This window comes from Mycteria americana, chromosome 23 (assembly GCF_035582795.1).
Source record: "Mycteria americana isolate JAX WOST 10 ecotype Jacksonville Zoo and Gardens chromosome 23, USCA_MyAme_1.0, whole genome shotgun sequence".
Lineage (NCBI taxonomy): Eukaryota > Metazoa > Chordata > Aves > Ciconiiformes > Ciconiidae > Mycteria > Mycteria americana.
The window spans coordinates 6,901,879-6,922,647 of NC_134387.1; the positions used below are offsets into that span (position 1 = coordinate 6,901,879).

The 20,769-nt window shown below is 49.2% G+C and overlaps 2 protein-coding genes across 3 annotated transcripts; both read left to right on the top strand.

The window, feature by feature from the left end:
• Positions 1-671: 671 nt before the first annotated feature.
• On the top strand, positions 672-13,778 carry ERLIN2 (ER lipid raft associated 2). Its single transcript, XM_075523384.1, has 11 exons — positions 672-858; positions 960-1,041; positions 1,460-1,506; positions 2,011-2,072; positions 2,963-3,088; positions 5,044-5,117; positions 5,541-5,599; positions 6,867-6,958; positions 7,307-7,396; positions 9,678-9,757; positions 10,847-13,778. Exons 1-11 carry the CDS (start codon positions 752-754, stop codon positions 11,054-11,056), a joined length of 1,029 nt encoding a protein of 342 aa, XP_075379499.1. The 5' UTR covers positions 672-751; the 3' UTR covers positions 11,057-13,778.
• A 1,642-nt stretch (positions 13,779-15,420) lies between these two features.
• On the top strand, positions 15,421-20,491 carry PLPBP (pyridoxal phosphate binding protein). Of its 2 annotated transcripts, XM_075523572.1 has the most exons (8): positions 15,421-15,555; positions 16,015-16,122; positions 16,351-16,386; positions 16,979-17,054; positions 17,233-17,367; positions 17,566-17,708; positions 18,365-18,463; positions 18,790-20,491. In XM_075523572.1, the coding sequence occupies exons 1-8, from the start codon at positions 15,460-15,462 to the stop codon at positions 18,925-18,927; spliced, it is 831 nt and encodes a 276-aa protein (XP_075379687.1). In that variant the 5' UTR covers positions 15,421-15,459; the 3' UTR covers positions 18,928-20,491. The 2 variants fall into 2 exon arrangements, with proteins under 2 accessions (XP_075379687.1, XP_075379688.1); XM_075523573.1 differs by lacking the exon at positions 16,015-16,122 and having other exon boundaries at positions 15,422-15,555.
• Positions 20,492-20,769: the final 278 nt, after the last annotated feature.

Consider the following 20,769-nt stretch of genomic DNA (forward strand, 5'->3'; position numbering starts at 1 on the left):
ATTTCATCTCTGGCGCCCTTTTGCGCTTATTTAAGAGCTGTAAAATTTGGATTGACAAATATCGCGGATATTTCATTCCTTATTTCTAAACGGCGCTGAATCCTCCTGACAGGTTTGTTATATACGACCCTCGGAGATCTATCAAGTGTAAAGATCAAATTATTCTCCTTTATTGACATTTTATACGCCTCTCCCATGGGTTTTAAGTCCCCTTCAACAATTACGGAGGTGGGAGATTTAATATGGTTTCGCCCGGCCTGTCACTTTTCCCGTTATTGCCCCTCCGGCTGCCCAAACCAGGCCCAGCCGGGGAGCGGGGCTCGGCCGCGGCGGGGAGCGGGGCCGCGGCGGGGAGCGGGGCCGCGGCGGGGAGCGGGGCCGCGGCGGGGAGCGGGGGCCGCGGGAGGCCGGAGGTCAGCGCCGGGAGGGCCTTCTGCCGGTGCCTCCGGGGCACAAGGCCCCCGCGGGCCCGGGCGGGGCACCCCGCCCCGCCGCCCTCCCGCTCTTTGGAGCGCGGACCCGGGAGCGCGGGGCTGCGCGGCCCCCCCCCCCCCCCATCGCGGCGTGGGGCGCCGGCGCGGGCGGGTCTCGAACCCGCGGCCCCGCGGCTCCCGCGCCTCCACCGCCCCCTGGCGGGGCGCCGCCGCGGCGGAAGGGGCGGTCGCGCGGTGATGACGTCGGGGCGGCGCCGGGCCGGGGCGGCTGAGCGGGCCGCGCCGCCCGGTAGAGCCGCCGCTGCCGAGCGCCGGGCATGGCCCAGCTGGGCGCCATCGCGGCGCTCTCCCTCAGCTTCCTCGCCGCCGCCTTCCTCTCGGCCATCCACAAGATCGAGGAGGGGCACATCGGCGTCTACTACCGGTGAGGCGGGGCCCCGCGGCCTCCCCCCGCCCGGCCGGGCCGGGCCGGGCCCGGAGCAGGCCGCCTCTCACGGCCCTCTGTTTTCTTCCTTCCTTCCGCAGCGGCGGGGCGTTGCTGACCTCCACCAGCGGGCCCGGCTTCCACCTCATGCTGCCCTTCATCACGTCCTACAAGTCAGTGCAGGTGCTGCTGGGCCGCTGCCCGCCCGCCTGCCCGCCGGGAACGGGGCCCTGCCGCGGGGCTGGGTCGGGCTCCGCGGGTCTCCTGCCGCCCCCGCCTCCGCCGAGGCGCGGGGCGGCGGATTGAGAGCCGCTGTGGGAAACGCCGGGGCTGGGTCGTGGTTGCCGGGGTGGCGGGGGGTCGTGGCGGCGTGTGCTTGTGCCCGGTACCGGGGGAGAAGCGGCCCCGGGGGTGTCCTGCTGAGCCTCGCACGAGGGCCCGAGCGAGGCGCGTTCGGCTCTCGCTTTTAGTGCTTTCCCCGAGGGGGGCAAGGGGGAGATGTGGGCAGAAACCTGCGGCTCTTTTATACACTTATAAGCAGGTAGGATTTGTGCAGGGAGAAGCCGGTCTCTTAAGCCTCTTCTCTTAAATCTCTCTTCAGACCACGCTGCAGACGGATGAGGTGAAAAATGTCCCGTGTGGTACCAGGTGAGATGTCCAGCTGTTACCCCCCACAGTCCTTCATTTTTGCTAGAAACCTTTTGATCCTTTCCCTTTTTTCCCCGCCGCTTGCTCCAGCGTGCTTTAAAACCTGTAGATTTGTTTTCGTGGGCTGGATTTCCCCCCACCACCCCAGCTGAAATCGGTGGAAGGCTCTGTAACGGTAACGCATCGCCCCAGCTGATGAGCCCTGCGGGGGTGGTTGACGTGCAGCCATCCTCAGGGTCTGCACTGAGTTTTCCAAGCCTGGGACCACATTTCATGATCTGATTTCTGGAGATGCCTGTCTGGAGACACCAGGAGCCTGGTGCAAGGAGTGGGGTGTTGGGGGGTTGCCGGAGTGCCGCAGCGGTGCCGGGTGCGGATGCCGTGCTCAGCCCACTAGAGGGGAGTGTCCCCTGCTCAGAAGCTGCCCAGCTGCACAGGCAGAGCGCTTGGCCTCCAGCAAACTTAATTTCTTTTTTTTTTTTTTCCTTTTTCTTTCTTTTGCAGTGGAGGAGTGATGATTTATTTTGACAGAATCGAGGTGGTGAATTTCCTCATCCAGAGTGCAGGTGAGTTATTCCCCTGTGACCCCGCGAATCCTGCAATCCAGAGTTCTTTGTGCTCCCTGCTAGCGTGAGATGAGGTGAAGGGGTTGTGCGTGGTTGTGTGCTTTGATTTGGAGCTAGGGCGTACCGTGGATATTCCCCTGTGTACCTTGTAAAGCCCCGTGCTTCCTGGGTGGAAACTTTAAACCAGCTCTCCCAGACATTTTGTGTGTTTATTATTTCTTGCACATATTTGTTCTGTGCTGCTAGTTGCTTCACCAATACCTGAATACCGTCCATCACTTTTATTATTTGTATTATTATGGCCCCACTGGGCTTTATGCTTCAGCGAAGAACTTCTGATTTGGATAACGGGGTGTGCAGGAGGTAGGGGAGACAAGGTGTCCGTGAGCAGAAGGCTGGCTTTGAGGCCCAAGGAGAATGACCTGTGCAGCCTTTTTTCCCAAATTCTTTGATTTTTAATATCCTGTTGGTTACAGCTGCCTGGCTTATCGGTGGCCTGCTTTGAGACCTCTGTTTTACGCCAGCTGCAGGATGCCCTTCCCTCATTGTGCGCAGACCACACGGTCTCTGTATTTTGCAGCTCAGACACAAGCCATGCGTATTTGCAGATAGCGTAGAGAGGGCTGCTGTTAGCTAGGTGTCCTTCTGTTTACAAAGCATGGGACAGAATATTGGTTAGGGTGTTGTAAAATACTAGCAATAAATAAAACTCCCCTGAGCAAAGTATTTGTTTGCAGTGCAGGCTTCTCTCGTGGGTGGATTCCTCATTTCACATTGGCGCTGTGACTCGTGCTGCTGTGACTGAGCCGTAAGGTTTTCAGTGCAAGTGCTCGGCCCAACCCGAGACATCCCTCCGTCCCAGCTGTTAACACCCGCTTCTTCTTTTGTAGTATACGACATAGTGAAGAACTACACCGCTGACTATGACAAAGCTCTCATCTTCAACAAGATTCACCATGAGCTGAACCAGTTCTGCAGTGTCCACACGCTGCAGGAGGTCTACATTGAGCTGTTTGGTGAGCTGCCCCTCTGACCTTTCCCTGTTGGATTGACGGCTCCTTGAGTGATGTTTCTGATGGCTATTTGCATGGGCTGTTGGTGCAGAAGTCACTACCCCCGACTGATGGGCTTTTTACCTATTAATCCACTGTCTGCTCTGTTTGGAATCAGGATTGGTAACCAGCTACCGTCATTTACTCCTTGTTATCTTTTGGTGCTGAGTGCTTCAGTATATTGTAACAAAAAAAAAATCCAAATCCACACTTGCCAGTAGGAGCGGAAGGGTTTTAGGGAAGAAGGGAGCGGTAATTCTGCGGCGTTCTTTGTGTGTTTAGCAAATGTGGTTTGTTGAATCAGTCGCAGGGTTTGCTAGTGCAGATGGAAAAGCCAGTCTTCTGCTCGTTGCTGTTACAAAAAGTATGAGCGAGCGCTCCCTGGCCTGTGGGTTTGACTAGCTTTGTGTCATGCACGTTGCTGCAATGCCTGGGCACTGCGAGTGAGTGCTGGAAAACAGGACTGCTTGGCAAGGGCCTGCTGACCTTCCCTCCCTCGCTTCAGGCCACTGGGAAATCAGGCAGCACAGACGCTGGGAGAACACATTGCAAGAGACTGTCTGAAGAAAAGTTGTGGTTTCTTGGTAGAAATAGACCAGTCGCTGCCAGCGCTGAGTGTTTTGTTTATGGCTTTGGACAGACAAGAAATCCTTTCCAGCGTTTCAGCCCTACAGCAGCTCTGACTGCAGGCAAAGTGTTGCTGTGAGTGGTTTTGGACCCCAAAAGGACAGAATTTGTGCCTGAAAGAACACAGGGTGTTTGCAAACTCCTGTTCTCTGTTCAAACTGGGCTTTCCAAGAAGCCCGGCTATCCGCTTTGACAGGCCCCTGCACAAGGTGCAGAACTGGGGCTCGGTTCCCCTCCAGTTCCTTTATGGGACTGCTGGCGGGTGTACTGGTTCTTTGCTGATGGAGTCTCCAGATGTCGGCAGCTGCTGATGACAACTGCTGGAAATGGACTCAAAGCCACTGATTTGCACAGAAGGAACTTGTATAAACTCCCGTGTAACTCTTTGTTTGAGCTGAATGTTTTCTGGCTCAGGAGTTCTGAAATGGGGCGCAGCCCATTTCGAGCAGACCTATGTCATTCTCTGCCCCCACAGCTGCGAGCAGGTGCAGGAAACTGATAACAGCTGTTTCCTAAACTCCTGGCTGAACTTCATTATGAGCCTGAGTTCCAGATAGCTAAACTGGGACCAAAGCAAATAATCAAGGAGTGCGATGTGATCGCTTTCAAGGCCATTACATTTTTATTTTCCCTTTGCACTTCTCAGCAGGCCCCAACTGGAAACACTGCTATCCTTAGAGCTTTTCATTGAAGCAGGGTTTTGGTTTGTATTTCCTTTTGAAATTTCTGAGCTACGCTGGAGTTAACCGTTACCCATCGAGCCAAACAGACGTTACCGATGATTTTTTTGCAGCCTATTAAAATAACCGATGCAGCCATTTCACGTTTCTGCCTTTCCATTTTCTTTGTCTCCTGCTGGCACAGGTGCAGTTCCTAATCAGTCACGATTTAGCTGGACCACGTTACTTCAGGATCTAGTTGGGAAGATATCAATGGGGAAGTGCATTAGAGCACAGGTTCTTTATCGTAAAGATGCTGCTTCTGGCTCGGAAAGATTCCAAACTGCAGGCTATGGGAAACTGGAAAGAGTTTCATTTTATCCCTGCCGTGTTCCTATAGTCTGTCCCAAGTGTTTGCCACTGGTCAATGCTGCTTGACTTGCTGAGAGAGATGGGAACTGCCTTGGGGTCAGGGATGGTTTTTCTCAGGCCAGCACTTCTACATCAAACTTACATTTCTACTTACTTTCCAGGAATAAGAAATCTGAGCCATTCCAGCTAATTCTGTACGTGTTGACAACAAGCTGCCTTGCGGGGTTTTTAGTTACTTTTTTTTTTTTTCCCCCCAATCAGATCAGATTGATGAAAACCTTAAACTGGCCTTGCAGCAAGACCTAACTACAATGGCCCCTGGATTAATTATACAGGTAATCAGGATTCCACTTTGAGATGTCTAAGGTGCAGATCATAAGGAGGGATAAGGACTAAAAGGAAATAGGAAGCTGTGAAACTTTTTTAGAAAATTGCTTTATAGTACAGACTTTGTTTAACTTGAGGAATGAGAACAGTATCCTTTCCATCCCCTCTTAGCTTTGATGTGTTGGGTTTCTTTTGGTGTTATTCTGGGTACTGGCTTACCCAGGTTTTAATCTCCTGTCGTGTCAGGAGATCATTCGGTCCTAGTTTGCTCTGCGGAGTTTGGAGCTGGTCACAGTTTCTGCAGCATGTAAAAGCTTTGTGTGGCAGAGCATGCCCTAAGTGTTAGCCCCCCCATCCTCTGCAGCCTCAGGGGCCGTTTGGCTTTTGATTGTTGGCTGCTTGCCTATGTTTTCTTTGGTCTCTCTTTCCAGGCAGTTCGAGTTACAAAGCCAAACATCCCTGAAACAATCCGGAGGAATTATGAGCTCATGTAAGTGCCTGAGACTTGCACCTTTGTGTTACCAAAAAGAATCGGTCATCCAGATTAATGTGTTTTCACAGCACGCAGTGATCGGAGTGCCCTCTGCCAGGCCTGCTCTCAGCCTCGTGCTGCCATTCAGAAAGGGTCTGGGGAGGCTGCAGCAGATGAGCACGTGTCTGTCACTGTAAGTGGCTGGCAGGTCACTGCTGAGTGAGAAGGTATTTCTCCATTTTGAACACTAGAGCACAGAACTTATTTGCCCAGGGGCTCCTTCCTCTTGACGCTGGCCCTATTTTAAAGAGGCCTCCCAGAGCGTGTGAGTGAGTGGCAGGTGGAGAGATTCCACCACTAATCCTGTTGTTTGACTGGGATGGAGAAACCGTTGATTCAACAGGCTGAAGACTTGCAAAGCTTTGAAATAACTTTCTTTAATAGCACTTGACATACTGATCCCTTTTCAATGCTCTGAGCCAGCTGCCTTCTCTTGCACTTGATCATTCTCTGAGCGCTCTGCCAACAGAGTCTGTGTAGGCCAGAATAAGATCCTTCTCATCCCTTTTGCTTCCCTAGCATTTCGTGTGACCTTTTGGTATCGCAGTAAGTCATGTGCGGCATGTTCGTGATGGGCAGAATCCCAAATCAACCTGTTATCTGTTGCCATAAATACAGCAGGATATGTGTTGAGAGAGACTTGTTCTTGACCCTAATCTCTCTTCCCTGCTTGGGAGCCAGAGCAGAGTATTTTATTTATATACACACTTTTAAAACTTCTTAGTGTATGTACAGACAGTAAGATAGAAAAGGCTTTGGCAGGTAAAACGCACAGAGCCATTTGATTGAATGAAGGGTGATTTCAAAGCTGTATACTTCCAAATGAAGAAGAATAACCGTCTGTGAGGGCAAGGCTTTTACAGGATTTTCATTTCTTTCTTTGTTTAAATAATTTCCTCATTAACAGTAGCCCAAAAAACGTAGATGTGTATGGTCTGTGACCTGCCTCTTGTAGAAGGCATTATGGCAGCCTGCAGAGAGTAGCAGGGAGCGTTTCACACGGATTTGACTGAAAAGCCTTCCTGCTAGGGAGGGGAGGAAAAGATGCTTTGAATTAGAAAAAAAGCTCTGTGTGTGCAGGCACGTGCCCTCACTTTCCTGATTGCTGCCTGCCCTAGACATGTGCTCAAAGGAGGACTGAGCCAACAGCTCATCCTGGAGATGTGGTAGGCCGCACCACTTCAGTAAGCTCACGTTTTGTAACCAGCTTCTTCTGGCTCACTAGGGAGAGTGAGAAGACAAAGCTGCTGATTGCAGCACAGAAGCAGAAGGTGGTGGAGAAGGAAGCGGAGACAGAAAGGAAGAAAGCCCTCATCGGTCTGTATATCTTTGCTTGAAGGCAGTAACTGTAGAGGGGCGTGGCGGGGGGTAGGCAGCAAAAAGAACCCAGACGCTGGGGAGGGATGGACCTGGTTCACTTTTGGGTGATCTCTCTGCTGCATCTGTTTGCTGCTGATCTGAACCTCTTCCAGAGAAACTCGAGGGTTTTTGAGGTGGGTTCCAGCTTTGCCCACAAACATAGACTGATGCCTTCTGAGGGCTGAAAGTTCTTCCCACAATTTATTTCCACCAGAAGGGGGTGGTGAGGACTTCCATGGGTGAAGTTGCTTCTGGCATTAGGAAGACTGCATGACAACAATGTGGATATGTTCTTTTTCATTTCAGAGGCAGAAAAAATTGCACAAGTTGCTGAAATAACTTATGGGCAGAAAGTGATGGAAAAGGAAACGGAGAAGCGAATTTCAGAGATTGAAGGTGAGTGGTGAGCTTTCCAATAAGTAAATGTGCTGTGGTGAATTTTATCTAAAGATCCTGAAGCAGTTCACCATGGAGTTAAGTAGTTCTTGAAGTGTGTGTATTGACTGTGTTCTTCAATTCAAGCTGACGTTCACAGGGGTGAAGTTACTGGTCGGAAGTCTTTCATTTTAGCCCATGTATGTGGTGCACTGCAGTTCTGAATAAACATGTCTGAACACTCGGATTCTCCCTACATTTTCACAGCCTATTTTGCAGTGGAGTTTTCAGGGGGGCAGATCAGTCAGAATAGTAGACGGCGTTCAGGATACTTGGGCAGTGACAAAGTTAGTGAAGCTTGACTCCAGATTCTTAGGTGATTCTTCATGTCATGTAAGTGCAGGAAGTATAGTTGTCACAAGTACGGAGGAAGGGAATGGCAGGCTGGTGTCTTCCTAAAAGAAGTCGTGCCAGGTTTTGGATAACGGCTGCAGACTCTCACAGAGAAGCGGAAGCATTCTAAAATATTACTGTGCAATCCTGTGGGGGCAGCCACATCTCTTGATTATCTGCAATAGGGTAGGGTTGTGGAAACTTTCTGTCCTTTTCTTGCTTAGTATTCTTGTAGAACCTGTCTCTTGGAAGGAAGAAGAGGTATGCAAATTTAGCTTTAGTTTTTTGTGTATTTTGTGTGAAATATTTAGAAAACAAAGTCTGGCTATTACACACTCTGCAACAGCAGGGGTCTGTTATGTAGCTTCCAACTCCTAAAGGTTGAGGGAAGGGGAGGGGGAGCTGCTTCTTTTGAAAATGCAGTATTTTGCGTTAACCAATAAATCTGTAATATCTCTTGTTTAGTTTGCATTTTTGCTTTTTCATCCTCCTTTAGTTTTGCAGCTAACTACTTTTAGGAACTCAGATTGACCAGAGGCAGGAATAGGAATGTTTCTTTGCAGGCTGTGCTTCTTGAAACTCTCTTTCTCAAGGTGATCTTTCTAGGAGGTCGTACTGTGAAGTTAAGATGTCCCCCCGCCCATCTGATACAATGCTTTGTCAAGGAAATCCTGGGCCATGAAAAGGGGTCTGCATTTCCAGCTCAGAGTGGCAAGGCCTTATTTCCAATTACATTCATTATAGGCCCTGTCAAGCTTTGCAGAAGGCCACTGAGGAGCCAATTAAGAGTTTTACAGATCAGCAGCTTCTCATTAAGAAGTTCTTCGCAGAAATACAATGGTTTTTATTTCTTATAAATGTGTGTCACCGGGTGTCAGGCCTTCAATTCAACTCTGTGCTGGCAGAGAATTCCTGTCTCCCTCATTCTTTCTAGTGTCTCTGACTGGGACCACTCTTTTTAGCCAAAAGAGAGGAAGTTGTGGGCCAAACCATCCAATTGCTTATATGATTTTTAAGTGTAGCAGCTTACAGGACTCCCTGCTAGTATAGGTAAACAAATGGTTTATCCAGCTGTGCAAGTCTCAAATCCAGACTGGCATGTATTACAATCGTGGGGCTCCCTGTCGTAGAAGGAATGTCAGGAGATCACATCAAACCAGCCAGATGACGCTCATCTTAGCCTTAACGTGGTGGCCTGATATCACATCGTTATCATTGGATAGATAAAAATTCAGAAGGAAAAAAGTAGTGCGGTACAGAAAGGGGAAGTGTTTCTTTCCTTAAATGTCTTTGCTAGGAGTCAGGGAATTGCAGTATCCTGCAGGATTAGACCCTTTACGCAATTGTTGATATTACAGAGAAACAGCTCTCCAACATCTGTCCAAGGGGCAGAGCCTGTAAAGGTTAAAATTGCCTGCCTCTACGTGCCAGAATCTTAACCTCAATATCCCAGACAAAATCCCATCTGGGGAATTGCTTTCAGTCACAGACTTCGTCTGTAGAGCAATCTGCTGTGCTGTTCTTGGAGTCCTGTGCAAATGTCGTGGGTAAATACCACTTTTGCAGTGGAACAGTTGCTGCGTTTTCAGCACGAGAGTTAGTGGCTGGCTAGAGAAGAAAGAGTGTTCTCAGCCCGCGTGACAGGGGTAGTAATAAAAACCTTATGTTTATAAAATGCTTTGAGGTCTTCAGTTGCAGATGCAATTTACTTAATGCTATCATCCTGCAGCGTTTTAGATGTAAATTGAGATTCCATTTCTGGGTTTCCCATTTTGTTCCTTCTTCCCCTTGTTGTATCCCCGTACAGTTTAGATGTGGTACTGGCCACTTTAAAAAGTTTCCAGCTGCAAATGGTGCCAAGATGGCTGGAAATAAAAATCTGGATATGAGAGCATGTGTTTTCTTCCAGATGCTGCATTTCTTGCAAGAGAGAAGGCAAGAGCTGATGCTGAATGCTACACTGCTATGAAAGTAGCCGAGGCTAACAAGGTATTGTTATTTCCTTACGCTGTGCCTTGAAGCAGGGCTCCGTACATTAGGCTGTATAGAAATACTCAGCAAAAGAGGAGTCTGTGTTTATTGTTTGCTTGTTGTGTCTCATTGTTTAAGTCAAATAGCAAAACAAAGCCATCTCCTCTCAGAAAAGTTTTCATCGAGACTGAAGCAATTAGATCTTTATTTGCAAATTCATTTTCCTCTCTGGACAGATAAATTTATGTCAGGATACATGAAATATCTGGTCATCTCTGGAGACAGCTCTGCTAGATGCTAATGGGGCCATGGCTCCCTCTGTAGATAGAATATCAGTTTCAGCGTTGCCCTTTCACGCTGTTGTAATCAGAAATGTCGATTCGTTCCAATCTGCAAGCTGGCAAGCAGTCAAAGCAGGGAGATCTCTAGAGTGACAGGCAGGCTTAGAGTAAACAAGTGTTCAGGTAAAGAACAAATGGAGCTGATCTTACACACCAGACTAACTAGCTTGGCAAAGCCTTGGTCCTGCAAAAGGAAAAAAAACAAATGGAAACAGAGGAATTCTATGGATGGAACTGCCAGGCTTGTTATTGCCAGCACATTCCCAGGACATCCCAGCAGGAAGACTTTGTGTTTTGTAAGGGTCAGTGAGAATGGACAGAGGTCTGGGATGTTTGTGCACAAGTTTTGTCCCAGTTATTCTATCCTCTCTGTTATAATGTCATTATCCTGAACGAATGAGCTCTGCTCTCCGAAACAGACTCGTCAATCTACTCTCTGGAAAAAAGCCAGTTGTATTTTTCTTTCCAGTAGCTTGCCTTGCAAGGGCTTTCAGTGAGTTATGTGCTTTCGAGCATCTCCATCTCTGGTACATTTGGATTGAACATTTCCCCAGCTGCTTCCATCACTTTCTCATTTTGCCGTTTAGTCATCGGGATTTAGAGCTTCACTTAAACGTACTGAAAGAGAGCACTCTGTCTTTTCAGCTGAAGAGAGGATGAGCATGCCTGCTAGTGTTGTGGAAAAGTGGATGCCTTGTATGCTCATGACAGAAATTTGCTTTTGACTGAATCTGAGCTGTTGGTGATCTGTTTTCTTTTTGTGCAGCTGAAGTTAACTCCTGAGTACTTGCAGCTGATGAAATACAAGGCTATCGCAGCAAACAGCAAGATATATTTTGGCAAAGATATTCCCAACATGTTCATGGACTATGCGGGAAGCCAGACCAAATTTGCAGAGGGACTGGCAGAAGGAATCCAAGAAGAGGATGGGGCAGGAACTAGTGAGGACACAAAACGACTTCATAACGTCAACTGAAAAGAAAGATTTCTATTCATTTTATATCAAAAGAAACATGAACTGGGAAGTTCTTTTTCATTTTCCCCCTTTCTGTGCTGAAAGAGACGAATCAGACTTAATCCTTTCAATCTTTTGTATGAAAATTAGACACAAAGACTCTGATATTTATGGGGTGTTTTCTCTGGTAACTTCTAAGCAGCCAGCTCCAGGTACGTCCTCTAGATGCACCTCTCCCTGCTCTTGGGCATACAGACCAAATTATTCTGGAGAGGCTAGCTAGACTATCTGTTCTGCAGCCAGCTTAGATGGGTACTTAATTTTGGATTGAGGTGGTTTGTAGCAGTTGGAAGTAAGGAAATTTTGAGGTTTTGGAGGGAGGGGAATTGCTGCTACAACTTGTTTTGGTTTTTTTCTTGTTGGAAACTTCAAGTACTTTTTCAAACCCCTTTTAAAAAAAGGTGCTAGACTTTTGTACACTACACGTGGCTGCTTGAAGGCCTGGACCTTGTCCAAATGGCAGGTTACTGCCAGTAGTGTGGGGCGCTGGGACGATCTAACAGCCCGTGTCTATGCTCCGGGTCCATCCCGAGAGCAGGGTGTAGCAAAAGCACAAAACCACCTTTTACGGAGGTCTGAGCCCGTGTGTTTTGCCTTGGTAGGGCAGCTGAGACCACGTGCAGAGTGAGTGACAGAAGTTCAGCTGCAGTCCTGCAGGTTACCCGGTTACCGTGGGGGGATCTAAGCCTTAGACCATGTGTCACGCAGGTAGTGGCCCAAACTGTTCCTTTTCTGCATCTTAACACTGGTTTGTTTTCCGTTTGTCATATTTGGGGAGGGCAAAGGGGAGTCTGTGTTTTGAGGCTTTTGCCGACAGTTTAGCTGCTGGGTGAGGGGTATAGGCATGCTGATGGAGGCAGTGTCCTGCCAGTGCATAATTGGACTTGATTTTCAGTGAAACCAGAACTGTGAGCATGGTACTGGTCACAGTCGTCATAGTTAGAAAAACTAGGGAAAAAAGAATTTTGTCTCAGGGACCCTGACTTTGCAAAAAGCCTTGCTGGCAAGTAACTGCTTGAATGACTAGTCCCGTAGTCATTACGGTACGTTATCTGCCTCTGCGAGACCAACTGGATATCAGTGTTTACAGTGTCTTAATAGAAAGAGGACATTCAGGTAAACTGAAATGAATGGAACTGAGTTACTGTTGGTTTTGTGGTTTTTTTTCTGAATAGATCTTGTGAAAGGAAGATTTACTGGTAGCAAAGGACACAAAACATAATACTGAAAAGTCGCAGGGCAAAGAACCTCTTGTCTCTGAACTGTCCAAAGATAAATTTTCCTTTTTCGCTCAGAACAATGCTATATAACGTACCTTTCACTTCAGAAAACTGATCAATTCTTCACATATCAGATGCAAAGACATAATAGGGTTTTGTTTTACACACATGCAAAAGTTGAGGGGGTGTTAAAGACAAAAGTTCAGGTCTAGAGAGAACTTTTTTTTTTCCTCTCCATAATCCATCTGCCGCTTGGCAGGAGAGCCTGTTTATTAATTGCTGTTACAATTTGCGGCCAACATACTAATATGAGATGATGCAAGTGTAAGTGCTAACTTACTTGTCAGAGACCAGCCTATTGCATTTACAATCTTGTGCCCCAAACGCTTGCTACCTGCTACACTTGGTTTCACTCTTCAGTGTTTTAAATATGCATTAGCCTTTTTAATAAGGCAATCACACTAAGATAGAAATCTGATTGATTTCAGCTGCTGGTTCCAGTATTTTTACTTCAGTTTTCTTTTCCCTGTTAGGAGAGTGACTATTGATACTTGAAAATGCAAAATAAAAGATAAGCATCGGTTTCTGCCGGAGAAAAGTCCCATCTCCTCTCTGTCGTCTTTGTATTTGTTGGAAAATACAAGCTAAGGGAAGTTGGATCTCCAGACCCATGTGCTACATTAGGCAACACAGCAGTCAAAAAATTGCATCAATAGGTAGGCTGTAATATTACTGACTTTTATAACTAGGTCTCTACAGGAAGATTATGAAAAGGGAATAGGAGAAATGTAGGAATGAGGTAATAGTACCTAAACCTTTGAGGATGAAATCGTTTGGGATTGTTCTACAGTCATGTTTGAGATTTCCACTAGTAACTAAACCCTACTTTTTACACAAGTATTTTTCACTAACGAAAAGACCCAAATAAGCCAAAGTGGTATTATAAAGTATGTTTTTGTATGACTTCATGGTAAGACAATAGTTTGGAATAAATAGATCTTAATGATTTTTTTTAATTGAAAACATCACTACTGAAGTATTCTTGTAATTTAGTTAAATTATAATAAGAGGAAAAAAAGCAAAAAACAAAGGTGAAATTGTACCAGTCTTCACATGCTAAAATCCATTGTTGTGTTTTCATTCAGGTTTCTTCAGTATATGTATAATTTCCTTAATTTTCCAGAGTAGATCTGTCACTACATGTAAATCTTTATTCTGTCTATCTCTTTAACTGGCATTTTTTCCTAATTTCTATAATCTGAAATCTTGAAACGAAGATCTGAATTCTAAAACCACTCTGTATAGCGAAGAAAATACAGGTTTGTGGCACTGCTGATACCTGAGAATTGCTGGCGGGAGCATGGTAATGCTTTACCAGTACAGTCTTTGATCTTCTTATGTCTTGAATTAAAAACCTTTTTATTTTGGTATTTGCTATGACAATAAAATGGCCTTCAATTTTAGTATCAGTCTTTTTATTTTTTTTAAGTAATATTTAACACAATGTGTAGATATACTTGCAGGGGAAGATTTAGCAGGGGTAACATCAAGGCTGCTGCTGCCCCAGTGGGAGAGTGCGGAGCCCTGGGGTGCTGCGGATCGGTGCTGTGCTGGCAGACGCACGTCTGTGCCGCTGCACGGTGCCAGCTCTCCCTTTCCAGCGAGCAGGAGAGAGGAAAGCGGAGCTCCGGCAGAAGAAGAGCGGCAGAGGTGTCCGTGTCAGCTCAGCAGCCAGCCAAGGAATGCCGTAAGCATCTTTTGGCCCCACTTTGCTAAGCAGATTGGTGAAAAATACGGTAACAAGACTTTAGTGGGAAGTATCTAGGATTTGGTAAAGTTTGCAGAAAATCATTGTCATGTTTTAGCAGACAAAGGGCAGGAACCTTCTGGGTATTTTTAAACAGCTGTGTAAATACTGTCATTGCTCAGAATATGGGGAGGGAGAGTAAGTTCTGCACATTAAGGCAAATATTTTAGTTAATGGGTTCCAGCTGGCAGTTTCCCATTCTTTCCATCTGACTTGCCGCGATAAAGGCTGGCATTGTCCGCGGCGCTGGGGCCTCCCGCGCCCCGTGGCTGCTCCGGCTGCGTGGCTGCCACGGGTGGCTGCGCTCCAAGCGCTCCCCGCCGCCCGTCCCGGCCTTCGCAGTGGCTTGCTCAAACAGGGCGTGCAGAACAAGTGGTGTCGCCTGCCCTGCTTTTGCGACCTTTTTTCTGAAAGAATTGAGATTTGCACCCTAGGGAGACTGCTCTTCGCGCAGGTGGGGAGAACATCCTTTTTGGGGGGTGGGTTGGGGGCTTTTTTGTTTTGGGGGTGTTTTTTTCTTGGAGTATGCAAGCTACGGGGGTCAGAATGAGTTCTGCGGTGTCATCGCGATGGGCAGTACTTGCCCGCTGAACAAGAGAGGCTGCTGGCTGCCAGGTTTCCTTTCCAAGGGTGAGGGCCAAGGGTTTCGGCAGATGCCTTCCTCGTAGCCGAGCCACGGCTCCTGCCCCGACACCTTCTATCTACCTCGCAAAAGCTGCAGCTGGTGGAAGCCTCCTCCTCTCCCCGCTCCCCTGGCAGAGGGGAGGTTGGGGGGCCGGGGCAGGGTTATGGGGTGCTGACACCGCTCTCGTTCCTTGCAGCCGGGACCCCCAGCTCCCCTCACTGCCCCTCGGAGCGGCATCGGGCCTGCACCTCCATCCCAGCCGTCGCACGGGCAGGTAGGCGGGTTTGGGTGGCCGGGCAGGAGGGAGGCAGGGTCGGTCCCGGTACCCGCGGCACGGGTGGCTGCCTGCATTTGTCACCGCCAAAGTCTGAAAGGTGCAAGGGGAGGGAGGGCACGGCAGCGTGTGCGTTGCAGGCGGACCCAGCCAGGCCCTGCGGCCCAGCCTTTCCCCTCAGGAGCCCGTGGGGGTTGGCGGCCGGCCCCAAGCGGCTCGGGGAGCGGGGGCCGCCCTGACCCCGACCCCGCGGCCGGGCCTTGCCGTGCCGGCCGCCATGGCGCCCGCCGACCTTCCCAACATGGCGCCACCGCCCTCGGCCCCCGCCCCGCCGCTGCCATTGGTCGGCGGTGCGCGGCGGAGCGATCCCATTGGCCGCGGGGCCGGGGGAGGAGCTGCGCGTGTGTGTGTGGCGGAAGGCGGCGGGGCCGGCCGGGGATGTGGAGAGCGGGCATGGCCGCCGGGGACGGGCTGGGCCCGGCGCTGCGGGCCGTCACCGAGCAGGTGCAGCAGGCGGCAGCGCGGAGGCCGCAGGTGAGGGGCCTGGGGCGCGGAGGGGGCCGGGGTGGCGGAGGGGAGCCCTGACCCCGCCGGGGTAGGCCGCTCGCCATGGCGGCAGGTCCTCCGTCACCGTAGAGTCGGGCCCCGCATCGTGAGGGCAGGCCCTCCGTCACCATGGAAACAGCCCCCCATCACCACAGAGACGGGCCCACCATGGAGGCGGCGGTCTGTTTCCCCCAGCGAAGGAGACTGGACCCCGTCATCGTCCTTAGAGTTAGGCCTCCCCCCGCTAGAGCCAGGCCCAGCACCCTACAGAGGGACGCGTCCCCCATCTCCATGGAGGCCGCCCTGACCCCCTCCCATGGCAGCCCCAGGCTGTGGGGTGATCTGGGCTGGGGGGCCTGGCTGGGCTCTGCAGGACACTGGGGAGAGCGTGGAGCAGGTTGGACCCCCTCCCCTGCACGTCCCCCTCACCCTCGGGTGCTTCTGCAGGGGCTCCCGGCCGTGCAGCCGCGGCTGGTGGCCGTCAGCAAGACGAAGCCGGCAGAGATGGTGATCGACGCCTACAGCCATGGGCAGCGCAGCTTCGGGGAGAACTACGTGAGTTGGCTGGGCCCCACGGGTCTGTGAGGGGGCCCCCACGCCGAAGGCAGGTGCCGGGCAGCCCAGCGCGTGTGGGGAGCTGGGCTTGGTTATAGCATCAGGGCCCTGGCCTTGTATTTATGAGGTGCACGTTGGTCCCAGGAACATCCATTCCAGAGAGACCGTTCTTACGGTGCAGGCACGTCTGGCATGGTTTTAATGAGAGAATGTCTTGAATTCTCCTAGGTTCAAGAGTTGCTAGAAAAGGCATCAGACTCCAGAGTAAGTACGCAGTTCCTTATATAGTCTCTCTCCTTGTATAGCTGTGTCCTGAGAGCTGTTCAGCAAAAGTCCTGTTTTTTGTTAGGGATTTGGCGATGGAGGCTGTTTGATCCTTGTCTTTTCAGATAAATGGCGGGGTTATTCTTAGCTCTTTGCCTCTGCCCTGTTCCCCCTCCTTGCCTTGCTGGCTCCGGAGGATTCTGTGAATATGTGCGCCTTAGTCATAAAGTATTTGTCTGAACAGTGCTTTACCTTTTGTGCTTTCTGCTGTAGGAGATGCACAGTCCTCATTTAGAAAAATAGTAATGCTCAGTTTGGGGAAAAGACATAATTTTATGGTTGTTCAGTTACGAAACAGCTTTGCTTTCTCCATTCACCTTGTAATGCTCTGCAGCCGCAGCCCTGTTCCTCTCCAGACTGTGAAGCAATCTCAGCACACACCGCAAGCACTGCCTGAGCTCTGTCTCTCAGGGTAAACAAAAGAAGAAGATTGGGTGTCTGGTATTTTGTTTGTGGGCAAACTAAGAGTTAAGCATTGTGTGGGGGAAGAGGGAATTATCATTCAAACCTAACTGTTCCCCTCTGCTTTCAGATTCTGTCATCTTGTCCAGAGATTAAGTGGCATTTTATTGGCCATCTGCAGAAAAACAATGTCAACAAGTTAATCGGTAAACCCTATTTAATTTTATGTGCCGTGCCCCTGTGGGTAATAGTCTTCCAATGTCGAAATAACAACAACCTCATGTACATTAACTCACCGATGCCTGTCTCTGTGAGCGAGCGGAGTTGTAGGTACAGAAAGTTCTGTGCCAGCAGAATTGCCCTCAGCCTGTGTTTTCTCCCCAGCTGTCCCTAACCTGTTCATGTTGGAAACAGTGGATTCTGTGAAACTGGCAGACAGAGTCAACAGCTCATGGCAGAAAAAAGGGTCGTCTCAGAAGCTGAAGGTCATGGTGCAAGTTAACACGAGTGGAGAAGACAGTAAGTGGCTTTTTCTGATGATATGTGCATTTGTCCTGCTGACTTGATAGAAACAACCTGAATGGGATGGGTTGGTTTGCGCTCTTAAAGTGTTTCTCTAAGCTAAGATGGAATGTGATAATCTGTTGGCTTCTGCCTGGCTGTGGGGAGGGGAGCTCTCTGGCAGAGCTTGGCACAAATCTCCCTGCTTTTTGCCAGGTAAGCATGGCCTTCCTCCCGGAGACACCACGGCTGCTGTGGAGCACGTCATCAACAAGTGTCCGAGCCTGGAGTTTGTGGGGCTGATGACGATCGGCAGCATCGGGCATGACCTTAGTAAGGGGCCAAATCCCGACTTCCAGGTAAGATTTTCTAGAAGGAAACGCGAACTGTTGACTGGCCTCCCGTTACAGTCTGTTGTCTGTCCCAGCCAAACCAGTACGCAGTCAAGCTGTAATCTGACTGTAGATTGTCAATAGAAACACCTTGTTCAGAGTAGTACAGACCTCTGAAGTGTCAGTATTAACACAGGTGGTGTTAATTAGGTAATTAGGCTTGTTTCTGCAGAGGCCAGGTGCCCACATGTATTTGGTTCTCTGAAGCTGTAGCCAGGATGTGGGCAGGGCACCTTGTGCAGCAGTTATTGTTCTGGATCCTCTGGTGCTTTCAGATGAGGTTGCAGTCAGCCTTCCTTTGCACACTGTGTGCACAAGGCTGCATCAGGCAGAGGAACTGGGTCTGTGTTCCTCGTCTGTCATGCTGGTGTGATAATTGGATGTCTTCAGAAGATGTGTAGACTTGTAAGTACGTGTGTTGTCAGTAACGTAGCCTGTAATGGGAAATCTCCAGGCGCTGTTACGATGCTGCAGAGCAAGCTTCAGTGGGAAGTGTGGGAATTGCACATTCTGTGTGAAGGAGACTTCAAAGAAAGGCAGAAATTGTGATCTGTGAAACCCTGAAACTGAGCTGGTGTGGCTGTCAAGTGTGTGATCCTCTCTTCTTCCCTCCTCCCTTCTAGATGCTGCTGTCTTTGCGGCAAGAAGTGTGTGAAAAGCTGAACCTCCCCGTTGAGAAGGTGGAGCTGAGCATGGGCATGTCCACAGACTTCCAGCATGCAGTAAGTCTGGTTTCCTTTTGCCACCCCTACTCTCGGGAACCAAACGTACCAGCACCAGCAGTAGGCACCCCAAAGTCCAGCCCAGGTGTCATCCAAACGGGCCTCTTAGACCTCCGCTTGGATGGAGAGAAGACTGATGGTGCTGTTCCATGAAAAGCAGCTCTCCTGGTCCTGGGGTAGAGTTCTGGGCATCAAAACAGACCCTAGCTGTAGCTGTGGATGGGGAGTATGTGGGGAACCGTCCTTCTGTGACATGGCGAGTGGACTGTCCTGGCAGGTGTGGGTGGCAGCCCCGCCCTGAACTCCTCCTTTCTGTCTCTTCGTAGATAGAGGTTGGATCCACAAACGTCAGGATCGGAAGCACTATTTTTGGAGAGCGAGATTATTCCAACAAAGCAGTCGGTGGCAAGGCCCCTGCTGAAACTAAAGGCAAAACGGAGACCTTGACAGTGCAGGGTCATTAGATGGAAAAAAAAAAAAAAAGTGGCCTCGACAGAGGACAGATGATGGAAGACCTCACTATGCATTCTTACCTCCCTCCGTGTTGGCACCCAATCGTGATGGTGAGAGGGAATTCCTCATAACAGAACAGAGGCCAGGACTGCCTCATAGTTTATTGTGATTATAGAGTACCCATAGAAACTGGAAATTTTTATAACCAACAAATGATAAGAAAATTTATGGTTGAAAGTGATTGTGGTAACTTGGCTCCTTCAGGGTGATTAAGAACAGTGACTTTTGGATAACTAGGTTGAACAAACTAAATATTTGTCAGGATGGAGCTGCTAATGAGCAAGATTATCTGCAGCAGTGTTGGTGATTTATGTTTTCACTGAGGACTAAATTCTTCATTAAACAAGTTATAATCTTGCCAGAGACCTATAAATGTTTCCCCAAATAAAAGCTTTGCACGTGGTCACAACTGAGGGATGCTGACATAGAAACTGTGATAGTCGTACGGTGACACTGGAGAGACTGTATCCATTTAAACAGAGGACAAATAACAAGCACACGAGGACGGATGAGGAGCGCAGTTGCCAGCATGAGTTCATGGCATAATGTTTTGGATGCAGATCCCAAGTGCGGGAGTGTCTTTTCGGCTGAAGTTTATGTTTGTTCTTTTCAGGCTGACACTGCTAACTTTTCCCACTGGTTCCATGTTTGCTCAGATCTTCTGGGATGCTCTCGACCTTCCCCTTCCCCTCTTGTGAAGTGTTGTTGGGAGTTATTTTCATCCTGCGTAGTACTTGACACTGTAAGTTCCTTTTGGTCAGAATGGGGCTTTTCTGCAAGGTCCCTGGTCTACCATCAGCTTGCTGTTGCTTTCCAAGGCAAGTCACTTAACCGTTTGGTGCCTCCGCCATCCCGTCTATATCTGTATGAGGATGATAATGTTTGGCTTGTCTCACAGGGCAACAGTGAGGTTTGCTAGCGGCCCTTCAGGAAAAGTACTTCAGAAAGTAAGGTATTATTATTCCACTGTGTTCTAAGTTCCTGGAAAAAAAATCCACTTGCCCCTGACAGAGCTTCTAGGGTGATGTCTTAAGATACTAAGTGCTGGTCTAGCCTTCACTTCTCCTGGAAGAGGGAAACGACTCTCTCCCTGCAGTAACTGTTTCATTCGGATGTGAGCAGAAGCTCCTGCATTGTCACGTGCTGTTTGGCCAACGGTAGGTACGGCAAGTCTCTCCTGTAACCTGGGTTACAACTGCGTTTTTGGGCTTTTGTGTGCTGCTAAGAGGAGGAGACAGCGGTTGCCAGCAGAAACATCCTTCCCAGGCTTTTCTCTGTGTGCGTGTGGTTAAACCTAGCTGTTGGTTTTACTCTCTGACTATAAATGCTGAATGTAAATGAAAAGAGTCAACTCTAACGCCAACCTCTCGTAGCTACGTGGTTTAGAAGCAACATGCAGTCTGAGCTGCCCTCCTCGGCACTGCACCATGTGTTGTTTCATAGTCTATTAATAAAAAGTGGTGAATTTTAATGCCATCTGTGCCAACTATAAAGCTATTAAAGATGTTATTTTTATGTGCCAGCGTTGTGAATAAATGCCCTGAGTTGTCGTTGAAGCTATTTCCCTAACCTGGAGCCGCTGTTGAGCGAGACTTGCTTGTCTGGGGATGGAGGGAGGAGGGCGGTTTGAAAGACAGTTTAACAGAGCTGGCAAAGAAAGTGAAGCTTGCTTTGATCAGAAAGGGAAAAAAAAAATAGCTGCTGAGCTGGGCGAGATGTCAGAGGGCGTGAGCTATTTCTGGAGAAGCCCTCTGGGTGGCACTGCTCCCCAGGCCCGGGCTCCTGCTCCACCG